General features: G+C 32.2%; 2 protein-coding genes across 3 annotated transcripts in view; one reads left to right on the top strand and one right to left on the bottom strand.

The window, feature by feature from the left end:
• The window catches only part of LOC106658209 (phosphatidylinositol 4-kinase alpha), a 28,683-nt gene extending 25,952 nt beyond the window's left edge, over positions 1 to 2,731 (top strand). For both annotated transcript variants that reach the window (XM_014380063.1, XM_014380062.1), the window contains 2 exons: positions 666 to 1,072; positions 2,334 to 2,731. In XM_014380063.1, coding sequence (XP_014235549.1) covers positions 666 to 1,072; positions 2,334 to 2,559 — 633 coding nt within the window. In that variant the 3' untranslated portion in view covers positions 2,560 to 2,731. The remainder of the gene's footprint in view (positions 1 to 665; positions 1,073 to 2,333) is intronic.
• A 2,671-nt stretch (positions 2,732 to 5,402) lies between these two features.
• LOC106658188 (calcineurin-binding protein cabin-1-like) lies at positions 5,403 to 23,478 on the bottom strand. The gene is made up of 18 exons (XM_014380030.2): positions 23,160 to 23,478; positions 21,888 to 23,080; positions 20,197 to 20,322; positions 19,791 to 19,976; positions 19,578 to 19,718; positions 19,093 to 19,273; positions 18,544 to 18,668; positions 16,472 to 16,661; positions 14,081 to 14,258; positions 13,301 to 13,445; positions 12,452 to 13,228; positions 10,876 to 11,251; positions 8,187 to 8,564; positions 7,574 to 7,811; positions 7,199 to 7,452; positions 6,965 to 7,128; positions 6,257 to 6,650; positions 5,403 to 6,178 (listed from the first exon to the last, which is right to left on the bottom strand). Exons 1-18 carry the CDS (start codon positions 23,241 to 23,243, stop codon positions 5,579 to 5,581), a joined length of 5,730 nt encoding a protein of 1,909 aa, XP_014235516.1. The 5' UTR covers positions 23,244 to 23,478; the 3' UTR covers positions 5,403 to 5,578.
• Between the last annotated feature and the right edge of the window lie 29 nt (positions 23,479 to 23,507).

The following is a 23,507-nucleotide window of genomic DNA, read 5'->3' as shown; positions in this document are numbered from 1 at the left end:
TATTCATCAAATCGTCTGTAGAAACTATCAAATTTACCATAAAGACGAAAATATGACGCGCAAAATTATCGATGGAATTATATGTTCAGTTTAGAAGACGGGTTTAACCTTTTGTGAAAATTACGAAGACTATTGAATTTTAAATTTTTGTTGAAAAATTATATAAAATTTTATGTCAGGAGAATTCTGAAAGTATTAATAGTAGTTTACGATACAAGTGCCATAAGTAATACTTGTTGACACGGCGTAGTTTAGGGCACAAGAGCAGCGAGGGTCCTAATAGTTGGGCCGAAAAGTGTCCCCATGGCACGAGTATCGTACATCATTTTATAGCACTGAGCTAAGTTCACATTTATGCCCCCTTTTCCGAGTTACAAGTCGTACATTCTGGTATCGCGGAGTGAGGTTAGCGCACGAGCGCACCGAGTGTGACAGGCGCGACGCGGTGCCAGAATGTGCGACTTATACCACCGAAAAGTGGGCCTTAAATGTGAACTTAAGACACGCAGTGCTTTAAATGTGAACTTATGCCACGTAGTGCTATAAATTTTATTCTTCTTATTATTAATATGAAAATAAAGATTTTAAATTCATTGATGATTCATAATTAATGAGTACTAAGTATTTGTTGTTTGTTTTTTTTTTAATTATAAATGTTTTTCTAGTGTGGCGTTATTGAATGCGTTCCTAATGCAAAATCTCGAGATCAGTTAGGAAGGCAAACAGATTATGGAATGTATGAATACTTTGCTTCAATTTATGGCGATGAAACTTCAAAAGCATTCCAAAAAATTCGACGTAACTTCGTAAAATCGATGGCTGCTTACAGTGTTATAACTTATTTGCTGCAAATCAAAGATCGACATAATGGTAATATAATGATTGACGAAGAAGGTCACATCATCCATATCGATTTCGGCTTCATGTTTGAAAGCTCACCTGGAGGTAATTTGGGTTTTGAACCCGATATAAAGCTTACAGATGAAATGGTTTTAGTAATGGGTGGTAAAATGGAAGCAGCCCCATTCCGCTGGTTTATGGAACTATGCGTGCAAGCTTTCCTTGCTATCAGGTAATATTATAAATTAATGTGTGCAGTTCTTATTACTATGATTGATGCTTTTGATCCATCTGTTTTCGCAGTCAATACTTAATTTGTCGGGGATTTTTCTTCTGACTCGTTCATTTAAGCTTTTAAGACGGGAAAATTTGAAGAATTTTATATGTAAGCCCTTTTTTCTCAAGTGACCATTTTATAGTCAATTAGTTTTGAACTAAAAAGTAGTCTAAACTAAAAGTCTTAACTAGATGTTTCAAGTTTAATACGCAAAAAATCCCCGTATAAAGTTCGGCTGTGATGTGTTCATTTGAGAAAAAATGGCTTTATAGAAATCATGAGTCGGGAAATTTCCTGAGCTGTCCTAGTTAGTGATCTGTTACCCAACATTATTGTACAAAATTGCTGAATTTTCAACTAAACTAATTTTTACAATGTAATATAGAAATGGAAATTTCCTCAGATTTCCAGTGGGGGCATCAAATTTTCCGACCCGTTCCATTTTCACCAGGGAAAAGTGTCGTCGAACATTTAAAACTCAATATCTCGAAAAATGAAATTTCATGCTTTTATAAAAATAATGTTTCGTCGAAAATTCAGAATTAATCTGAATTTTCGTAATTCAATTTGTAAGGGGTTTGATAAAATAAAACACGCGTTTTTAAGAGGAAAAAATGTACAAAAAACCTCTCTTTATTAAAATCGATTGAAATTGAATGGATGGATTCGATGTGATCGTGATGGTAGCCAAAGCTAGACTGACTGATGTGCAGCTCAGAGCCGCCGAACGACAGTATCTTAACGACACTGGGAATCACGCACATACATGGCCGTGAGATGAAAGGTGTTAGCGCGCGTACAGTACACGTTACGACGCGAGAAACAAGTCAAAAGCAACAAAGTCGCGTGCCGGCCGGCGTGTCGAATTTCATGCGTAGATCTTTATGCTAGGTACTTCAATAACGCGAAAACAAAATACGCGCGTCTCACTAGCTGTTGCTATTGCCATGTATGTGTATGTGTTTTGTATATGCTCGGTGAGAACTGAACAAATAAAGCTATGGTTTTGTTACTATTTTTCCTCAGCTTTTTCATTATGTAGTAATAAATACTCTCAATAACGATATTTAAAGAAGTAATAATAAATTCTTATCTGTACAAATAAATCTAAAAAAATTAAAGTATTTATGCGATGCAACGATGTTTTCAAATAATTATTACTATGAGAATTTATTAAAAGTAATCAAGCTAATAATTTTATTAATTGATGTTTCAGGCCTTACCAAGATGCCATTGTATCGTTGGTATCGTTAATGTTAGATACGGGCTTGCCTTGCTTCCGTGGTCAAACTATAAAATTATTACGAAGTCGTTTTGCACCTACATCTACAGATAAGGAAGCTGCAGCGTTCATGATAAACGTAATTAGGAATAGTTACCTGAACTTCAGAACGAAGACTTACGATATGATTCAGTACTACCAAAATCAAATTCCATATTAATACGAGAAAGTTATTAAAGTGGAAAACTTGTTGTACATCCAAAACAAAATGTTCTCCCAAAATGTTCTTATAATGGAACTATATATATACGTTATGTGTTAAATATTATATGTTACGAGTTATTTGTTGTTAAACAAAGTTATGTATTAAAAATACACTCTCTTATCGTGAATATGATTTCTTCTACCTTTTGCACATTTAAAATGAGATGAGCATAATTATAAGCATTTTTTTCATTTCCAACTTTGCTTTTTTACGTTGCATGACTACATTATATTTAGCGAAATCTTAATAAGTCAATAAATTACATCCTGTAAAGTGCACATTTTTCTTCTAACTTTACAATTTTTCGAATAATTTTAAAGCGATGTAATACATAATAAAAATTGATGTGATAAAATGATCAATTCATGCTTTAAAGGGCTTCAATTAAGGACTAAAATTCATTAGGTAATCAGCCTAGACAAGTTTTATTCTATGATAATTTCTAAGATTCAATTTGGAATTATCGCGACAATTTTCATCATAGTTTTACATGAGATTTTCAAGTTCCATACAGATTTTGCTACTATTTATGTACTGAAGGGAAATAATATTATTTACACTAATTTATACGAGTTCGGAATTGAAGATGTGATACATTTAACTAAACCATTGTTTTGATTGTATGGTCAGTAACATTAAATGTTTATTTTAATCAAATGGATTTTACGATCCTTCTGTTAACCCATTGACGGCGGGATAGACGTTTTTTAATTCAGTCTTTTGTAAAATATTTTTATCTTTCAGAATTTTCCTAAGAACTATGATGTTCATGTTTTTGGTGTAGAATTAAATTCTCCTTCAGTCTGGACGTGGAATCGAGCTTGAAGTTGAAGTTAGAGAGTAATACGCACATACAAATAACATGAATTTACAGTCAAAATTTGATAACAGAATTAACAGAAGCAACATCTCTAATCAATATGAGCTTCAAAAATGAATGAAAGAACTGGATAAATGAATTTCATATATTTTTGCTCAGAAACAATGATAAAATGAGTAAAGCTAAGTGTTGGTAATACAGTACAGAAAGTAGAAGGGACTCCTCTTAAACATCTTTTCGGTAGAAAAAAAATTAATTTTGAGGAGTTCTTGGCTTCGTCTTAGCCGCTAATCAAACGTTCCAAGAGATTTTGCTGTTGTTAGCAACCTAGGGGATTAATATACATATTAAAATCGTGCTTTTTCAATAATTGTTTTTTTTTTTCACATTACTCAACCATAAGATGCTATGTTAAGAAAGCTCATAAAGTTCCAACTTTGAAAAGAAATATCTCCGGCTTTTGCCAAATTTCCGGCAAAAGTATACCCATCATGAGGTTCGGCATGATTTCCTCTTTAAGAAAAATCCATTCTCTTGGCCTAAATTTAGGGCAAAGGAGCCTCCTTACTAGACTTATCGTGAATATCGATAATTTTAACCCAATAAGAGGTTTAGTTGCAAATTTACAAAAAGAGACTATAATCGAAAATGAAATAATTCGGTAACATTTTGTGCGAAAATTGATTGTTCTTACTGATATCCACAATGTTAGGTCGGTACAAGACTATGAGTACTTATGAATGCACGTCCTAATATTTTTGCAAAATAATGAATAGGGTATCTGCATGAAAAAAAAATCATTGAAATAATTACGTTATAGTGAAATATACGTATCAAGAAATGTGGGAGTAAAAAAATTTTGAACAGTCAGGTAATTTTTAATACGAGAATAAAAATCAAAAAAATTTGAAAATTATTTTGAACTCCACAAACGATTTTGATTGGTCCGCATAACTGTGACGTCATACTTATAACGTAAGTCGGCTGCTGCATGTAATTTGTATACCTGTATATATGCGTTTACTGATAAGTATTACATTACGGTCCGCTTCGAGCGCTTTTGGCCTCTTGAAAAGTTGTATTTTTTGAAACGATAAATTTTTACCCTTATAAAAATTTCCTATAGGATCTTGCGAAATTCCTACAAGAGTCCTATAGGATTCCAATAGGAATTTCGCGGGATCCTATTGGAAATTTTTATCAGGGTAAGTGAAAACGCAATGAAAAATTAAAAAAAAATATTCATTGATAATTCATATATGTTGATTTTAAAAATATCATTACTTTTTTTAAATGCAAATACCCTATTTACTTAAAAAAAACTGAAAGTAATCAAAATCTAAGTTATTTTTACAAATGATTCTTAGAATCAAATTGCTCGTGATTGTTTTTCGCGTTGACTGTTGACGAAAACTTTTTTGTGCCTCGCAGTCGCTTCAGTGGCGTGCCTTATGATGTATTCCACGCTCTACCAGAAAGTGCGCTCGCATTTTTTAATGAATCGCAACTTTTCTAACTCGCCGCGGTTGGCGCAATTATGTCTGAAAAAATATTGCGCACATGCATTCCGATAGATTTTTGTCTCTTCTTTCCAATGGTGATATCAGTTTTTCAAAAAAAGTTAATTTTCAGCGAGAAAATTGACTTCAAAGTTAACTGAATTTTTCGGCAAGTATGCCCCTTTCGATTTTATTCGTAGATATCTCAATCGATAGGTAATCTAATAACGAAAGTCTGTATAAAATTTCAAGTTGGAGATTCAAACGGTTCAAAAGTTATGAACAATTAAATAGCAAAAAATGTGGTTTTCGGACGAATTCTGGCCGTGTGCGTTTATTCTCGTCGACTCATGTTACCTCCCCTCCTACCGGCTGAGCGGAGAGCAGCCGCGCGCGGCCGGAATTTGTCCGAAAACCAAGTTTTTTACTAATAGATAATTTTTATTATTATTGATAATGACTACTTATATTGAATTTGATGCAGTTATAACAAAAATAATTTTTATTTATACTTAGACGCTTTCACGTAAAATGACAATATTGATTAATTTAAAACATTTTTTTAGCGAGAAATCATAACATTTATCAACAAAATATCACTTGAGTGGAATTATAGGGAGTAAAATTGAAAAATTTTCTAATTGTACAAGGTTCATCAATCATCTAAGGTTATAATTTCAACAGTTTCTTTTTTCGAATCCTCAATTTCAGAATTATTTGGAATATTATCTGGAGGTTGGAAAGTGCTATTTGCATTTTGAGTATTTCTTATTTGTTGAAGTTCAATCGAAACATTATTTTCTTCTTTTACAATTGTATTTTCACGACTAAATGCATTTTTATCAGCACTTACTAATTTTTTGTCTTGCTTCAAATTTAAGCTTCCTAAGCTTTCAGCTGTAATGTTCTTGTCAATGAATGAATCAAATCCTTGATTGACTGAATATATAGAATTCAAATTCTTAGCAGAATAAATATGAGGTGCCACTAGATTTTCTTCAGTATTAATCATTAATTTATCAACTTGAGAATTATTGATTGAATGTACATTTTCCAAAGAATGGGGAAAATTTTCTGCAAAAAATGTTGATCTATAATTCGAAATAGAGTTTTGATTTGGTGGGCACGCTTGTTGATAATCTCGATTCATGTATTTTACATCAGAAGCAGAATACTGATTGTAAATTGAAGCTTTTTCATCGAATGCATAATTTTGAGAATTATAAGATAGAGGCAACGGAACTGTAGAGCTTTCCTAAAAATAAATTATGTAATAGAATTTTTTCGCAATTAATATTATTATTATGATAATTACTGAGTTGTGATGTTTTACCAGGTAATATTTATGAAAATCAATATCCTTCGACATTGTATTATTATGACTCATAAGTTTATTATTTCTTAGCAGTGTGCGACAATACTCTCGAGCATTTTCAAAAGTGCCATTCGAACTAATAAATAGCTGATATGCTTCTTCGAGCAACTTGCGCACTTTTTGATATTCTGATTTTTCGTACTCTTGAATATTTTTCAAAATTTGTTCAGTTTGATAAATATCCAATAAAATTTGGTTCTTTTCTTCGTGTAAATTTTTCATTAATGAATAGCTAAGATTTTCAGGACTAGATCTGATTTGTAGCGATTTGAGTTTTGTACGCAAACATTGTTGAGCTAGTGTTAAAGCTTGAAAAGCCAATTGTTGCCTTTCTCCGTCTTTAATGTATTTTCTGAAAGTAATAATTAATAATTTTCATTAAATTAAATTATATTAAAAAAATATGAGAAATAATCTCGAACATAGAGTAACGAATGAATAACGCAAAAAAGCTCAAATCTCTTCTCCGTATAAGAATGTCAACAAAAACTGTGTTCACATATCATATTTTACGATACTGAGATTACTTAAATATACATTTGAAAAAAATTGATGTTCCCTCAAGGCATTTGACTCTAAATTATTAGTATTTCTGTAGCCGTATGAATGTGAAATGATATTTTTATTTTCAAAATTATAAAAATACTAAAAATTGAATCATCTTACTTGTCAGCTTCCGGATTTTTTTGTAATTGGACAAATAAGTCCATTAAAATTTTATTATCATTACTCTCTTTCAGTACCTCCATAAGTAAAATTATACACCTTGACATATGAGAAGGAAAACTGCCAGGTCTATCGATGTCACCAACAGGGTTTCTCCATATTCCCTAAAAAAAAAGTTCTAAATAAAATAATATTTTATCAAGAAAATAAATAATAACAAAAGTAAAAACAAACATTGAAAAAATTGGAGCTTTTACGCTCTGCAAATAGTCCATTAATAGTTTTGTTAGGATGAAATTGACACTCGTATGTGTTGAGTAATAGTTTTTTACTTGTTTGCATATTTTTTTTTGATTTACTATTGAAATAAAAGAAAGCAAGTCTGTAAATTGATTTGTAATGTTCTGGAAATCTTAATGCACACATTTCTAAACCTTTCAAACACCCATCAACAATTTTATCAATTTCAATTTTATTCAAATAATCATCTGAAACATTCAAAAATATGGAAATTCATGAAAATTTAACCTTTATTACATGTCACTTACATTTTCTTTCCTTAAAACTATTCAAAATAATTTTTTTAAAGTATAGTAAAAAAAATTTTACCTTCGATTTCTATCATCTTTTGATCTTTACTAAGCTCAATTGTGTTATCACTAGAACCTGATGAGTTAGATAATATACTGCTAGAACTGTTATCACCACTATTATCTGGACTATAAACTTGATTAATTTTGTTATTTTCTCCATCCGCACACTTATTAAGAGTTTCTTCAATTTCAAACTCAGTATATGTTTTATTATTGCAATTGGAACTTTGATGAGAATCTAAATTTAATGATCCCTGAAAAAAATAGATTTAAAATAATCCATTTGAAAAAATTGGGGGAATCAGTGCGGAATCTGGGTAGATAATCTACATAGAAATCCACGCAATTTTGTTCAACTCGGAAATTATCGGAACCTTTTCATATAAGAAAACGAACTAATTAAAACCAAAAATTTCTTAAAAACTTGGTAAAATATTCGAACTATTATTCAATAGTCACACATTTTTTGATAACATTATGATAATTGGTCAAGATATGCGGATACTAAATAGTATTTTTGGGAATCTAAAAGTTAAACTAATAATAGCAATTTTACTCTTTATAAAATGACTAGCAAAATTTGAAGTTAAAAAAGATTAGAAATTATTTTAAAAATAATTTGTTCGTACCTCATTACAAACTTTATCCAGAACATCGTTCAAAAGTAAATGTATTTCATCTGAATCTGTCTTTGCCAACTTAATTTTTTTGGACTTTGATGACTGATCTTGATTCTGTGATTTTCGTTTATTTTTCGGAATCGTCGTTCTATTTACAAAAGAATATTCTTCAAAATTACCAAGTCTGGCACATACACGTATAGCATTTTCGAATAAAATTCCATTACTCTTTTTAATAGGTTTCGTATCATTTTCTTCTATAAACTTTAATATGCTTGCATAAATCCTATAATTTATTTCCAAAGCTTCAACAGCATTATTTTGAGGATTTTTATGACTTATGCGTTGTGGATATTCGGCATTATTAATTCGTAATAACTCATGGGCCTGAAATTGAAAAAGGAAATAAGTAGTAAAAATTTTAAGGTTAAAGTGTCGTAAACATTGGATTTTGTGGACATGGTACTATTTTATGGTAATATGTACCATGACAAGCGCGTTGCGCTGTCATCGCTCTCTCTCTCTCTCTCTCTCTCTCTCTCGTTCAGCACACATTAGTTGTGATACACGTAACCTTATGTTTTTTCTACGCAGCATTCGCAGCGATACGCGTGTGCTTATACAGGGTGTCCCAAAAGTATGGAAACCTCTGAAAAGCGGCCAAAATAAGCGGGGAAAAAAATCGATAACCCTATATTCGACTTATTTTTTCGCGGGGAATCCAATGGCGACCTCGGATTTGACCTAGAACATAACCTAAAAGCTGCAGCAACTCAAAGTCGAGTTTTTACACGGCAACCCCAATTTTTTATTTCAGATTTGAAAAGAGCAAAAAATTTTACGTTTGAATAGGCACGTATGTTTTTTTTTCCAATATTATTTTTGGGGCGCTACAGTTAGAAAATGAAGTTCTTCTGAGCTCAATTTTAGGTTGAATCGGGGTTTTATTTGAGCCTGTAGCGCTCTTAAAATTATCTTTTAAAAAGAAAAACAAAACATACGTTTTGACGTGAAATTTTCCGCTCTTTTCAAATCTGCAATAAAAAATGGGGGTTACATTTGAAAAATCGATTTGAGTCGCTGCAGTTTTCAGGTTATGTTCAAGGTCAAATCCGAGGTCACCATTGGATTCCTCGTAAAAAAGTACGTCGGATATGGAGTTATCGATTTTTTTTCCCGCTTATTTTGGCCGCTCTTCAAAGGTTTCCATACTTTTGGGACACCCTGTATAAGTGTGTGTGTGTGAGAGTATCCGCGTGTCAGCACACGCGACGTCCCCCTCCCTTTTTACAGAGCAAGGCCTACAAATAGATCACGTGACCAATTAACACGACTTGCGAGCCGCATGGAGCGTGAGCGCAACGATACTCTGCGACCGCGTGATAGGTCAATTCGAGTGCATAGCTCCGAAATTAATTGTATATTCGCGAAAAATTCGTTTGCACAGCGGAACGTCACAAGTGCGTGGGGCGTGATATACATACTTCAAACGAGCGTGTAATTCGAAACGACTTGATTGAGAAACGACCTGAGTTAATATTGTGAGTCGGTATCTCCGTTTCTTCTGTTGTGTGAATTAAACTCACGTCATTTTTGTTTCTTCATTTTCGCGAACTGAGCGTATAAGCAGCAGCCCATACAAACGAGAGAGTCAAACCAGTCACGACGGCTATAAGCGATATGCGACGACCAATACAAAACCTGTGAGTACCAATCAAATACTCTAGCCCTCTTCTGCGTGTGCAATTGCATCTATTCGAGAGCTTCTATCTCGAGATGAAAAATCGTCAAGTATAAAAACTTAAATTTTTTGGAAAATGTTTTTTATTGTTTTTTACTTATCACATTTATATACTTTGCGATTCTCAGGATAGAAGCATTTAAACAAAAAAATACCAAGAAAAAAGCGTGTTAAAAGTCATAAAACACACGTGAATTTTTTCAATATTTCATAAAAATTGTACGACATTCAATTTCGATTTATTTTTAATTGCGGTTTGAATTAAAAATAGGTTTTTAGACCCAGCAACGTATTCATTTAAGTGTTTATATCTGGGGAGCTCGAATTCTTTCGAAAAACCGCCGGTAAAATAGGGCATCCTGGAATTTTTTCAAAATACATTATTCGAAGGTTTTGTTTTTTTATTTAAATAATAAAAAATATTGCTTGAGATTTGACTACAATGATAATAAGTATAATGAAAATTAACGTGAATTCCGGAATTTAAGCACAACATTCTAATTTTTTGTTTTTTATTAAATTTTGTTGCACACAGAGACGATCAAAGTTTTCGTTTTCGTTCCTTGAAATATGAACAGAATGAGATGATCTTATTCAAATTTTAATTTAGCTATTCATACTTTTAAAATAATCGAGCGCTGGGGGTCCTCGAATTTGGGCCCACAATTAGTATTTATTCGCATCACACTCGCATGCGCTCGTGCGCTATCCTCACTTCGCGCTGCCAGAGAGTGCGACTCATGACTCGAAAAAAGGGAAATAAATGTGAACACAGCTCTATAAAATTTTGTACGATACTCGTACCATGGAGATACTTTTTGGCACTTGTATCATTTAAGTACTATAATATTATGTAAGATCAAGCAATCTTCTACTGAATTTAAAAATTTTTAACTGTGTTCTTTCAATGTAATGATCTGAAAATATTATTAAGGAATTTATATCATGTAAACTTACCATTATATAATGTTCCAGATATGTCTTTGGTTCTTCTTTATTTTTTTCAGCAACTTTTCCTAGCATGTATTGATACAACCACCTTTCATCTTGAAAGTCATCTGAATCACTACTTTTACTATAAATATTTTGAGCTTTTATGAAACATCGTTTCGCTTCCTTAAGCATATTTTCTTTTCGTGATTCATAAGTTTCAAATTTGTTTATATCTAGAGAATCACTTTCTTGTTTTAACAATCGTGAACAAAAAGAATGTACAGAATAGAGAAAAGTTCCGAATTCAGCCCATATAGTTAAATTCGATGGGGATAAATCAGTTGCATGAAAAAAGCTTCTTTCTGCCATTACAGCTTTTTTTAAATAAACATCTTCATTTCTGAAAAAATTAAAATTTTTATAAAAAATAACAATGCATAATTACTTCTAAACATTTTTCTCTATTTTTACGATGAAATTATATAATTTATAAAAAAAAATAGAAAAGTGACTTGTTTTTGATCTTTTTAACAATCATAACAATTACAAAACATTCTAATTCAAAATATTTATGACAAATTTTTAACTAGAGACCAATGAGGTCAATCGTGAAAGAAAAATTGATGTCACAATGAGGTGTAGCGATAGCGACTATAAATATAGATATACAAACAGTCTAAAGTAATAGCCGGATTCTTTCACGATCGGGATCACTGCTAGAGACTCAGAGAGTTTAAAGTTTAGAACAAAATAACTAAATAAACTTAATCAACTATTATCATCGAGTTCATGGGAAAATTTGAACTACGAAATAATACTTAATACTTGTAGGACCCTCAAAGCGCTCAGGCCTTAAACTAAACCGTGCCAAAAAACGTTACTTTTGGCACTTGTATCGTAATTATTACTAATTACAATTACGATTCGAATTAGTAATAATTATGATACAAGTGCCATAAGTAACACTTTTTGGCACGGTGTAGTTTAGGGCCCGAGCGCAGCGAGGGTCCTAATAGCTGGGCCGAAAAGTGTCCCCATGGCACGAGTATCGTACAACATTTTATAGCACTGTGCTAAGTTAACATTTATGCCCCCTTTTCCGAGCCATGAGTCGCGCTTTCTGGTAGCGCGAAGTGAGGTTAGCGCACGAGCGTATGCGAGTGTGATGCGAACGCAGCGGTGCCAGAATGTGCGACTTATGCCACCGAAAAGCGTGCCATAAATGTGAACTTATGCCACGCAGTGCTGCAATAGTAATTTTTACTAGCGTACGCTCGTGCGCTAACATTACTTCGCACTACCAGAAAGTGCGACTCATGGCTCGGAAAACAGTGTTACTTATACCACTAGTATCGTAAAGTACTATTATGATATTGTGATAAGTTCACATTTATGCCCCTTTTTTCAAGCAATGAATCGCACTTTCTGGTAGCGCGAAGTGAGGTTAGCGCACGAGCGTAGCAAGTGTGATGTGAAAAACGCAGGGCAAAAAAGTGTGATTCATGCCTATGAATAGCATGCAGTTAATGTGAACTTATGCCACACAGTGTTACAAAGTACTATATTGTAGAATAAAATGAACAAATTCAATCAAACTTACAAACACGGCTGAAAATTATTTATCCAATGTTCTAAAAGAGTAGAGATTGACATAGCTAATCCAGCCCATGAATTAGGTTCATTAGGATGAATACATAAATCAAGGATGTAATACTTGATGGCAGGAATCCAATTTTGATTTGAAGATGTCTTAAAGTAATAATCCGCTATCAAATAATACATGTATGTTATCCGATCCAAACATATTTCATTTATTTGTGGCAAGTTGTCTGAAGAACCTTCTAGATAAGACTTCATTTGATCTTCTGAATCTTTAGGGTTAGATTTAGATGGTAAATATTCACACATTTTTTGAAATAGTACTGCTGTATCAGAACTTATAGAATCAGAACGTTTAGAATGGAAGTCAGGCCAATTTTCTGGTTTATAAAATTCAAATAACAATTGACATGCTTCCCACGAGAAATCTTGATGATTTTTAACATGATCTGTAAGATATTTTTGTTTCGAACGGCTGTTCGGTGATCTATGTCTATGCCCATATAAGCAATAAAATATTTGCTCCACGGGTTGTTTAAGGTTTGATTTTAACGATGAGAACAATGGAGAGTTGTATTTAGGAATTATGGTTCGTAGTATGAATTTCAGTAATTTTCCATCGTTAATACAACATTTACCGTAGTGTCCCAATAATTCGTGGGCTTTAAATAATATTTGTATTGATGCTGGTAAACATATGTCAATATCAACATTACGATAAGAGCTAGATTTTCTATTAGAATGATCAATTAACTTTCGATTTTTTTTGTCTTCGTCACTAGAATTTAAAAATATTTAAAACATTGTAAGTTATATTAGATAATTATAAATTATAGTAAAAGTATCAAACCTTTGTAATATGAAATGTACTAGTATCCAAGGTAATGTTGATTCTTTAAGCTCTGACCCCAATTCTTCTTGATATAATTGATAACTTATGAGTTGAATTAAATTTTGCATTAAACGACGACGTTGCATTTTTTCCATATAACTCACTTGACAAAAAAAAAGTAAATCAAATTATTTTTCATGTCATGCATCATCATATTTATTTTTATTTTTATTGGGGTTGGTATCGCAATTAATGTGCTTGTGCGCTAACCTCATTTTACGTCGCCAAAAATGGGGCTTAAGTCTGTCTCGAAAAAGAGAATTAAATGTGAACTAAACATATAGTGATATAATGGTAATTTACTGTACTCTAAGCTAAAAATCGCAAATTTTCCGTTAGTTTTAGATTCTTGTGTTATAAATATTGTACGCAACTTGTGTAGATAAGTTTTTTCAGCAAAACTCGTAATAGCACAGCAAAAGGCTCATTTTTGGCGATTTTTAGGTTTTGAGCGCTATCCTCTTTTAAAATAATAATTCCTCTTTTAAAAAAATGATGGAGCAGAACGTGAAGCCATTTTATACCGCCTCTGATTAGTCGACTGACTTTAGACTTGAATCGAAATTAAACTAAGTAATATCTACAGTCAAAATATCAATTATTTTAAATGGCAACTGAAAAATTGATGAGCTAGAAGCGCGTCTGAAAGTTACTAGTCATATTATTATGTGATATGGGAACATATGTAATATTTTTACACTTGAGTTGTTCAAAATTAAAAAGTATTATTTTACTTACCGATAAAACAAGACCGCTCCAGTATACAATTGTTCAATTTTTCAAGAGAACTTAAAATAACTTTTATCCACATTTGAATTTGATGCTCCCCATTTATATTGCATGATGACTTAGTTGTTAGCTTCATATACTTGTGCCATGATTCATTGAAGATTTTTTCAGACCAACGGCAACAATCCTACAAATAATTTCGAAGATTTTCATCATGCTATTTGACACTATTGACTTAAACTTAACAAAATTGAAGTATAATGCTGAAATTAATTAACACTAAAACTCGAAAGTTCTCATAACATTTTAAAATTTTTAATATTCAGTGGTTGAGGCATTTGATTTTGCTGCACTAGCGAATAATTACACAGCCACACGGAAAAAAAATATTCAAATCCACCGACTGGATCTAGTGGATTTTATGTTTATGGGGTCGCTGAATCCGAATCCGGGGTCGGTTTTTCAAGGTTGGCTCATTTTAGGGGTCATTTGAAGGTCAAATAATGGGAATGTGGTAAAAAATCTGAAAAAATTCAGACATGGAATTTTGAGCGTGCTGAATCCAAATCCGAGGTCGGATGACCTTCAGGAGGTCACCTTCAAGGTCATTTGAAGGTCAAACTACGAGGAATTTAATAAAAATATCCGAAAAAATCACACTTATGTTTTGAGGGTCGCTCAATCTGAATCAGAGGTCATTTTGACAGTGTCCGACCATATAAAGGTCATTTTAAGGTCAAATTATTAAAAAAGCTTAAAAAATCCAGAAAATTCTCATCTATAGGTTTTCGAGGATGCTGAATTCAAATATACAGTCAGATGACCTCTATGAAGTCACCTTCAAGGTCATCCCAATGAAAAATTAATGCAAGAAAGAAAAATATTAAGAAAATATTTTTTATTTTGCATGCGTTGTTTCTTTTTTGTTTTTGTAACGCATATTTTTTTTCTTCAAACGATCGGCGCAATGGTTGTCGTCTGCGTTTTTTGCCTCTCTTATTTTGACTCTCTCTCTCTCTCTCTCTCTCTCTCTCTCTCGTCAACATCCAGCCATCATCGTAAATCCTATCTACCTTGATACTGCTGCTCCATATGTTTTATGGCTTGATGGAACCATTCTCCTTGATCGTCGCCAAAATATCCACAGTTTTTTGGGGACTAATATGTATAGCTATACAGAGAATACAGTTTATAAAACATATTAAATTCTATTTCTCCAAAATGTCATGATGAATGCTAAAAATATTGAGACTCTATTTTTTCTCATAAATTCTATAAAAAATTGTAACAAGGAATATTAGATGGACCATGGTACATGGGTTAGCTTCAAACATTTCTAAGGTAATCACAGAAGCGATCAAACAGCAACCTTTACGCCGATCGTTTGAAGAAAAAAAGGTGCATTACATAAGAAAAAAGTAAAAAAGCATGCAAAATAACCTTGCTCTTGACAATAAAATATCTGAATTCCTCGGCTATACATGACATGGCCTTCAAATGACCATGAATTGACCTTCAAATGGACAGGTATAGTCAATATGTACAATGATTGAGATTCAGCAACCCTCAAAATAGGAATGTGATTTTTTCGGATTTTTATATTGAATTCTCCAAGTTCGACAATCAAATGACCTTGAAGGTGACTTCATAGAGGTCATCTGACTGTATATTTGAATTCAGCATCCTCGAAAACCTATAGATGAGAATTTTCTGGATTTTTTAAGCTTTTTTAATAATTTGACCTTAAAATGACCTTTATATGGTCGGACACTGTCAAAATGACCTCTGATTCAGATTGAGCGACCCTCAAAACATAAGTGTGATTTTTTCGGATATTTTTATTAAATTCCTCGTAGTTTGACCTTCAAATGACCTTGAAGGTGACCTCCTGAAGGTCATCCGACCTCGGATTTGGATTCAGCATCCTCAAAAACCCATGTATGAATTTTTTCAGATTTTTTACCACATTCCTTTTAATTGACCTTAAAATGACCCCTAAAATGAGCCAACCTTGAAAACCCGACCCCAGATTCGGATTCAGCGACCCCAAAAACATAAAGTCCACTAGGTCCGGTCGGTGGATTTGAAAATTTTTTTTTTTTGTGTGGCTGTGTTATTGGTACTGCCTGATTGGTCGAAATTCCAAGTCCCATATGAATATTGTATTATGTTATATTTTGTCAAAGAATATGGATATTTAGATGTAGAATTATATTTTCCTATCAAAATAAAGATAAATTTTGAGTAAAATAATTTACACTGAATGTTCTACTTCATATCTATCCCAAAAAAATTGAAATTTTATATCCTTATGCACATTACAATTCCTATTCCGTAGGAAAGAAATGAAGTCCATCTAATGTGTAAAATTAATATAACATCATCGAGTGCAGGAAATACCTGAAAGTTTTGAAGGTGCCACAAGCACTCTAACAGTAGATATAAATGTTCTTGACGTTGTAATGGAAGGTCTTGAAATACAGGAGATTTGGAATGATGTTCAAATTCGAATGTGTCTTTCAAGAGTTGTACTGCTTCAAGATATTGTTTCTGGTCGTAATATTTTTTAACGAGCAACAATTTCTTTTTCCTGAAAAACATAGGGAAAAGTAAATAATTTCATCGTTAGTCAGAATGATGAACATATTGAACATTCAAATTTTTTAAGGAGGAATTTCATTCACTTGGACGGGAAAACTAGCTATGATTTTGAATTGAAAAATACAACACTGTTTTTGCATAAATAATAAAACATACTTAGAAAAATTTTTCCCTTGGTTCATAATGTCTAGTTGGATTGTGACAAAAGTAACGAATACACTTGTGATAAGTGAAATTTATACTTCTGCTAGAAAAAATCGCTACTTGCCAATAAGAGGTTTCCTACACGTATAATATTTTGATGGTACTTTGACGTCTGCATTTGAAGAAAAAACAACGAATTTTTTTCAAGCAGACAGATTCGAACTCATTAGACAATAATGAGTAGTTTTGCGTGCGAGTATAAGTGCGTAAATCGCCACTGCCTACGTAAACAAAAATTCAATAATTTGCGGCAAAAACAATGACGTTTGAAAAGTCGGGTCAGACGAAGAAAAAAAGCGTCATAATTGTGCCAACGAAAAATATCTTCCCAACAGTAGTGTTCACGTAAACTATTACTACTGATTTGGTTATATAATGTAAATATATATAATTGTACATTATGAAACAGTGGCATAATGTGCTACTTATGACACGTGTACAATTTTTTTTTATAGCACTTTGCTAAGTTCACATTTATGCCCCCTTTTTCGAGTTATAAGTCGCACATTTTGGTACCCCGGAGTGAGGTTAGCGCACGAGCGCAGCGAGTGTGATAGGTGCGACGCATATATTACAATACTTTTCTTGAAGATATTAGTTGTAGCGTTGTTGTTTTCGTAGAGAGTGGCAATTTAATGATTGAATACTACGACTACTGGGGCCCAGTGCTTTTTCAGTGGGATTCATGAAAAATAGTATACGCACCTATGAAGCGAAAAAAAGCCTCAGAGCACATATTTATCAGTCTCGGCTTTGCCTCGGACGATAATTACATGTGCTCTGAGGCTTTCCAGTTTTTCGCTCCTTAGGCACGTAATATACTTCAAATGCACTATTCTACAAATGCAGACGCCAAAGCAGTAGGTGTGTAGGAGCTTACAGAAGTGCATTTTTGAAACTTATTAAAGTATTAGCCACGTGCAAAACTGCTCATTGACAAGTGGTGATTCTCCATGACACAAAGGGGGAGAAATATTAGTTGTCCCGGGTGAACTCACTCCTGTTGTCACAACAAAACTAGTCTCCATGAACCAAGAGGAATTTTTTTCTCTTTGTATCCAGAATAATGAAAGTAGATTCAAGCACTCAAGGTTAAAATTTTTTCGATATTGATACGTTTCAAAACTGCGAGTTTTAGATTATCAGCGATCTAATCATTGAATTGTATTTTCCGGTAATTTTTGTAATTTGTCTATTCAAATTTTTGAGAATATCCTGTTCATAACTCAGAATTAAAAAAAGAAAAAGGTTTAAAAATAGAATATTTTGTAACAAATGCGCGAAGCAGTTGACTCATGCAAGAGTTGTTTTGAACCGAGAGTAGCGAGGGTGCAGACTCCTGGGTGAGGCAACTTTCTCGTGGACTAGTTGCAAACGATATTTTTTAACTATGCTTGCGAGAAACTAGGGTTTTCTGACGCTTTAAGGTTAGAAAACCAGTGTTTCACGCACGCAGTGTTAAAAATTACACATTTCAATGTAGTTAAAAAATGAAATAATTTTCACTACAATTTTAAATGAAATTTCATGTATAGATAAGATATATAATATTTTGGTTATAAATTTAAAACAGATTCATTCAAAACTTTTTAATATAACTTTGATATAGTATGATCAAACTATATAAAAATAATTATTGGAAAATTTTTAAAAATAATGTAAATTACCTGTTAATACATGTCAAAACTTCCAGTAAAGTTTCTTCACTGATAGTTTGATTATTATGACAATTGTGCAAAGTTAAAGAAAAATCAGAGTCTTTTTTCTTTTGTTGTTGAACCACACTAAAAAGCTGAAACATTGAAAAGGTTTTATGCTCGTAATTATATTAATATAAAGAATTTTAAAAAACTATTAACAAAGTTTTGCAGTAACAAAAAATCAAATTAAGATAGTGAATACTGACAAAATTAGGCAGATAAAGAAAACGGCAACTTGACTCAGAGATCATTTAATAATAGCATAGTGTGATGAGGAGAAGTTACAGGGTGCTCTCATGAGGTATCAGACACTCGGTTTTAATATTTGCAGTAGACATTTTTTTCCATCGCATCTCGTGCTTTCTCGTGAAGCACGAGTATATGCAAGAAGTTTTGAAACAACGAAAAGTATCAAGCTGAAGATTCACGACGTTTGTTTAATACGATCGATAAGCTAGCGGGGCACTTTGCAATACATTTTTGAGGTCAATTAAATATTTTTGGCTTATTACTTACATATTCAAATATACGGAGAGACTTTTCAGAGTAACCAGTATAAAGAAAGACATGCCCTTGCAACCAAAGAAGCCTCACATTAAAAAAATGTTCATCGTAGTTCGAATCAATGGATACGTTATGCAAATTCGATAATAATACTCCGAAATCTTCACTGCTAATTCCAGATTTCCATGACATACTAAAAAATAAATATATTAGTAAAAATGGTTGTAAAATTCAAATTGAAATCGAATTTAGATGATTGAAATTTCCTTTGAATCATCTACAAATTAATGTTACTAACTAACTTACATGGCGATGATTCCAATAAAAAATTTAGTACAACGAAAATTAGTTTAACACAATTCAAGAATCATAAAAAAAAATGTGAGTTCAAATGGAATTGAAAATGTAAAAAAAAATTTAGAAAAAATTCTTACTAATTGTTATTGTAAGCAATAGTGGCTTAATCATTTGTTTCTCAAATTCGTTCAAATACTTACTTGCAAGTAGTTGGTCGAGATAATTTGAATGACAACCAATTATCTGCATATAATTCACAAAAAAATAAAATCGTCAAGGGATCGATAAATAGCGAATCATTTTTCAAATTCATAAAAACACTGTAAACGGGAATATGATTTCTGTAACAGGAGATAAAATTGTTTTAAGCATTATTGTAATATGAAATAGACACATTAATTAAACTGTTATACCTCAGCAATGTATACAAGTTCACAGCAACATCTAATAGTTCATAAGATAACTTTTGATTCCATTTTGAACCAATGAATTTGACAAACTTCAATATTGCATGTACAAGGCTACATGTAGAAAGATTGTTCAAATATTTTTTGACGTCAGAATGTTCATCGTAGTTTTTCGAGTTACTTAAATCATTCCTGAAATAAAGGTAAAATTGTACATATTTTGTATATGACTATTTAAATCAAAATTCTTGTTGATTATACAATAGAAACTAGGAAATGTTGCTTAAAATAATGATTGGAAAAAATTAAATAAGATTTCGATGAAAATGAAACAGCATAATAAAATTTTTTGTTCCTATTATAAAACTAATGTAATTATTTTTCATAATCTATGATAATGTAGAATACTTACGTCAATGAATCAAAATCTTCAGAAGTTATTTGATCGACGAATTGCACAGACGAAAAATTTTCAGCGCTCACTTTTTCTTTTGTTTGATCAAAACTATTTTCAGAGCAAGAATTTTTTTCCGTTATCCTGAAATATTTATTTATCAAGTTAAATATAAATGGTAATCCCCATGAATAATATGTATATGTTTGTTAAAAGTCAAACTTTCTGGTAACGCGAAGTTTTATTAATAAATTAAAAATATTTTATGCAATAGTATATTGAAAAATGCCTTTTTGTGTTCTCTTTTTAGTGCACAGAAAGCGTTTTTGGATACTGGTGAGCGGTAAAATGTCTGGTATTTTGTGAAATATCAGGCTTGTTATTTATACACTTTTCGCATTCTATTGCAAAAAATTTTCTAGCTGCAAAAAATAGCCGTGCTGGAATGAATCCTCTATGGACCGAGGATCGTACTAAATTTTATAGCACTGTGCTTAATTTATGCCCCCTTTTCCGAGTTATAAGTCGCATTTTCTGGTACCGCGGTGAGGTTAGCGTACGAGCGTATAATGCGAATGGATGCGAACGCAGCGGTGTCAGAATGTGTGACTTATGCCGCAGAAAAGCGCATCATAAAAGTGAAATTATGCCCCGTAGTAGGGGAGACCGGGGCATGCCGTGACACCCGAGTATCTGGAGAAATTGATTTTCCCAATATATAGATCAATTCTGTAACATTTAAGTTGACAAAAATGTTAAACATCAACCAATGAATATTCCCCATGGATGAATTTTATTCAATTTGATCATTTGTAAGAAAAATATTGGGTTAAAATTTTCACGATTATATGCCACCGTCTCGATTTTTCGCATCGATTTTTGAATATCATAAATATAAATGAAGCATACCTGAATAGTATTTAATTAAAATGTAACTTTTCAACTTTCATTTCCGACATTGTAAACTATTCAATATTGAACTAGTTAAAAATTATTAACAATATAAAAAAATCCAAATGGGGCATATGTGACAAGTCGAATGGGGTATGTGTGACGCATGAAGCATACGCTGCGGGAAACAGCAGAGCAGAGAAATTGCGCACCTAACCTCTTAAATGACTTAAATGACATGCCCCATCTGTATTCCATACATGCCCCGCATGCGGGACATGCGACAGATTTCAGCGGACTGATTTTAAACATCAATAAACAATTTTGGACTTGACAGAATACAATTTTTATTCCGAATATTGAAAGTTTAGCTGCTTTACTTTTTACGTTTTAGCTGCTTTAAATGTATTGTCACACATGCCCGGTCTCTCCCCACTATTGGGATCCGAAGCAGCGCTCGTTTTTCGTCAAAGATGCCGAGCGTACGCCGCTTCGGATCCCAATAAGTAATTATGCTAGCGAAAAATGCCATTTTGCGTACACTTGTTAGTGCGCAAAAAGCGTTTTTGGACCCCGACGAGTGGTACATTTTCTGGTATTTCGTGAAATATCAAGCTTGTTATTTAGACTCTTATTGCATACTATTGCATAAAATTTTAACAATGTAATTTCTGTGGGAAATGTGTTACTTGGAACTGACTTTAAACTTTACACAACCAAAAAAGCAATGATGCACTGTTCCGCTTTCAATTACATCAAAGATTATTTTGTGAAATGAATGACTAAAAATAATAGTGTATAAGATATTCAAAACTTACAACAAGTCATCTGGAAGAATTTGTTTAAGAACTTCTTCAAAAAAATATTGACCTTCACTTTCTGTACAATTAGATATCTTATTTCTGTTCCTTTTATTTGAATCACTACTCCAAGCCCATTCTGTTAGAATTGATAATGAACTACGGCGCCTTTTTTTTAATTTAGGTTTTGATTTACTTTCTTGAACTGAAGTACTGCAAATCAGTGAGTTGGAATCACTTTTTGAAACAAGCTCTTCATCAGTTTTAAGACATTCAGCTTTTTCATCTTCCTCTGGTTGATTGGTACTTTGACTAGTCGTGTGACTAGGATTAGATTCTTCCAAATTGTCTTCTACTTCTATTGACTTTGAGTTAGTTAAATTTGTTTCAACAATTTCTTCTACTATTTGGAATGAAATTTTGCTAAATATGTTCAACTTCATTCTAATACATAAATCATAAATCTGCAATAAGCAATTTCCTACTTTGAACAAAGAATTAGAATTCATTAATAACTGAATACATACTGATAGCTCAGATTTTTTTTTTAAATGTTGAGATGATTTAAAAAAATTTTCAGTATTAGATTCAAACTTATCTAAATGATTGACCTGCATGTGTAAAATGGTATTGAGTAATGGAATATCATTAACCCAGTTTTGATTGAAAACCTTCAAATATTCAGTAATTGATGGCATGATCTGAATCATTTTATTTTTCAAAATAATACCTTTTGAATAACTAGAATCGCTATCTAACGCAAATAGGATGAGCTTTAAACATTTTATGTAATCACATATTTCATACAAAACTGATATTATTTTATCCACACACGGCCAATACATGAAATTTAACTCAAGTCCAGTTCTCAAAGCCAAACAGCCATCTCCAATATTTGATACTTTTATCAGCAAAGAACCAATTTTATACCACATATCAACATTTGAATTATCCAAACTGAGAGCTTTGGTACAATTTTGAATTGCACTGAAATTATTGTCTTCTTTAGACTGTATAGCAGCTAAATTTTTGAAACACGAGTACTTCAGTGTATGAATAAATTTATGTTCATTATCACAAACTACATCACTTGGAACTAAATCAAAAATTTTTGTATTCAACAAATCAAAAAGAATGGAATAAGCTACTTCATTCTTTCCTTTTGAGATAAACAGTATTGCTCTGTTATATTCATCAAGGGCAATTTGCTCCTGCAAAAGAATATTTGAAAAATTTATTTTTATATTTAAATGTACATGCATCTAGTCTAAAACCGGTAAAACTACTTACTTGAAATTGTTTATTGACACATTGAGTAAACTCTTTTTGACTGTCAGAAGAAGCTTTTTCATTTAAAGCAGTTATTTTAAACATTTTGGACAGTAACCGGAAGAACTGATTTTAAACGAAACAAAAATATTATATTTTATACATTGACATCACAGTTAAAATGACAACAAAAGCTGTACAGTTAAAAATGCATATTTGTATTTTTTGGCGCACTCTATGAGTTTATTTGTACGATCATAACCAAATCATAACTGATGAAAAATACGGTACAAGTATATAAGTAAGATATATATACAAAAACAATACATGCGGGTTTGTTGTGGTCGTGTTAAATTTACAAAGTACTAA

Source organism: Trichogramma pretiosum, unplaced genomic scaffold (genome assembly GCF_000599845.2).
Source record: "Trichogramma pretiosum strain Unisexual culture from Peru unplaced genomic scaffold, Tpre_2.0 scaffold58, whole genome shotgun sequence".
Lineage (NCBI taxonomy): Eukaryota > Metazoa > Arthropoda > Insecta > Hymenoptera > Trichogrammatidae > Trichogramma > Trichogramma pretiosum.
Note: the sequence above shows the minus strand (reverse complement) of the source record. Positions and strands in the feature narration are given on the sequence as shown.

What these genes read in the sequence shown, in the direction of transcription:
- LOC106658188 (XM_014380030.2), bottom strand. Translation starts at nt 23,243, where the DNA reads ATGTTTAAAATAACTGCTTTAAATGAAAAAGCTTCTTCTGACAGTCAA. An exon ending in TGGATAAAGTTTGTAATGAG is followed by an intron (nt 7,812 to 8,186) that starts GTACGAACAAAT and finishes TATTTTTTTCAG; the next exon opens with GGATCATTAAATTTAGATTC. An exon ending in AAAGCTCCAATTTTTTCAAT is followed by an intron (nt 7,129 to 7,198) that starts GTTTGTTTTTAC and finishes CTTTTTTTTTAG; the next exon opens with GGAATATGGAGAAACCCTGT.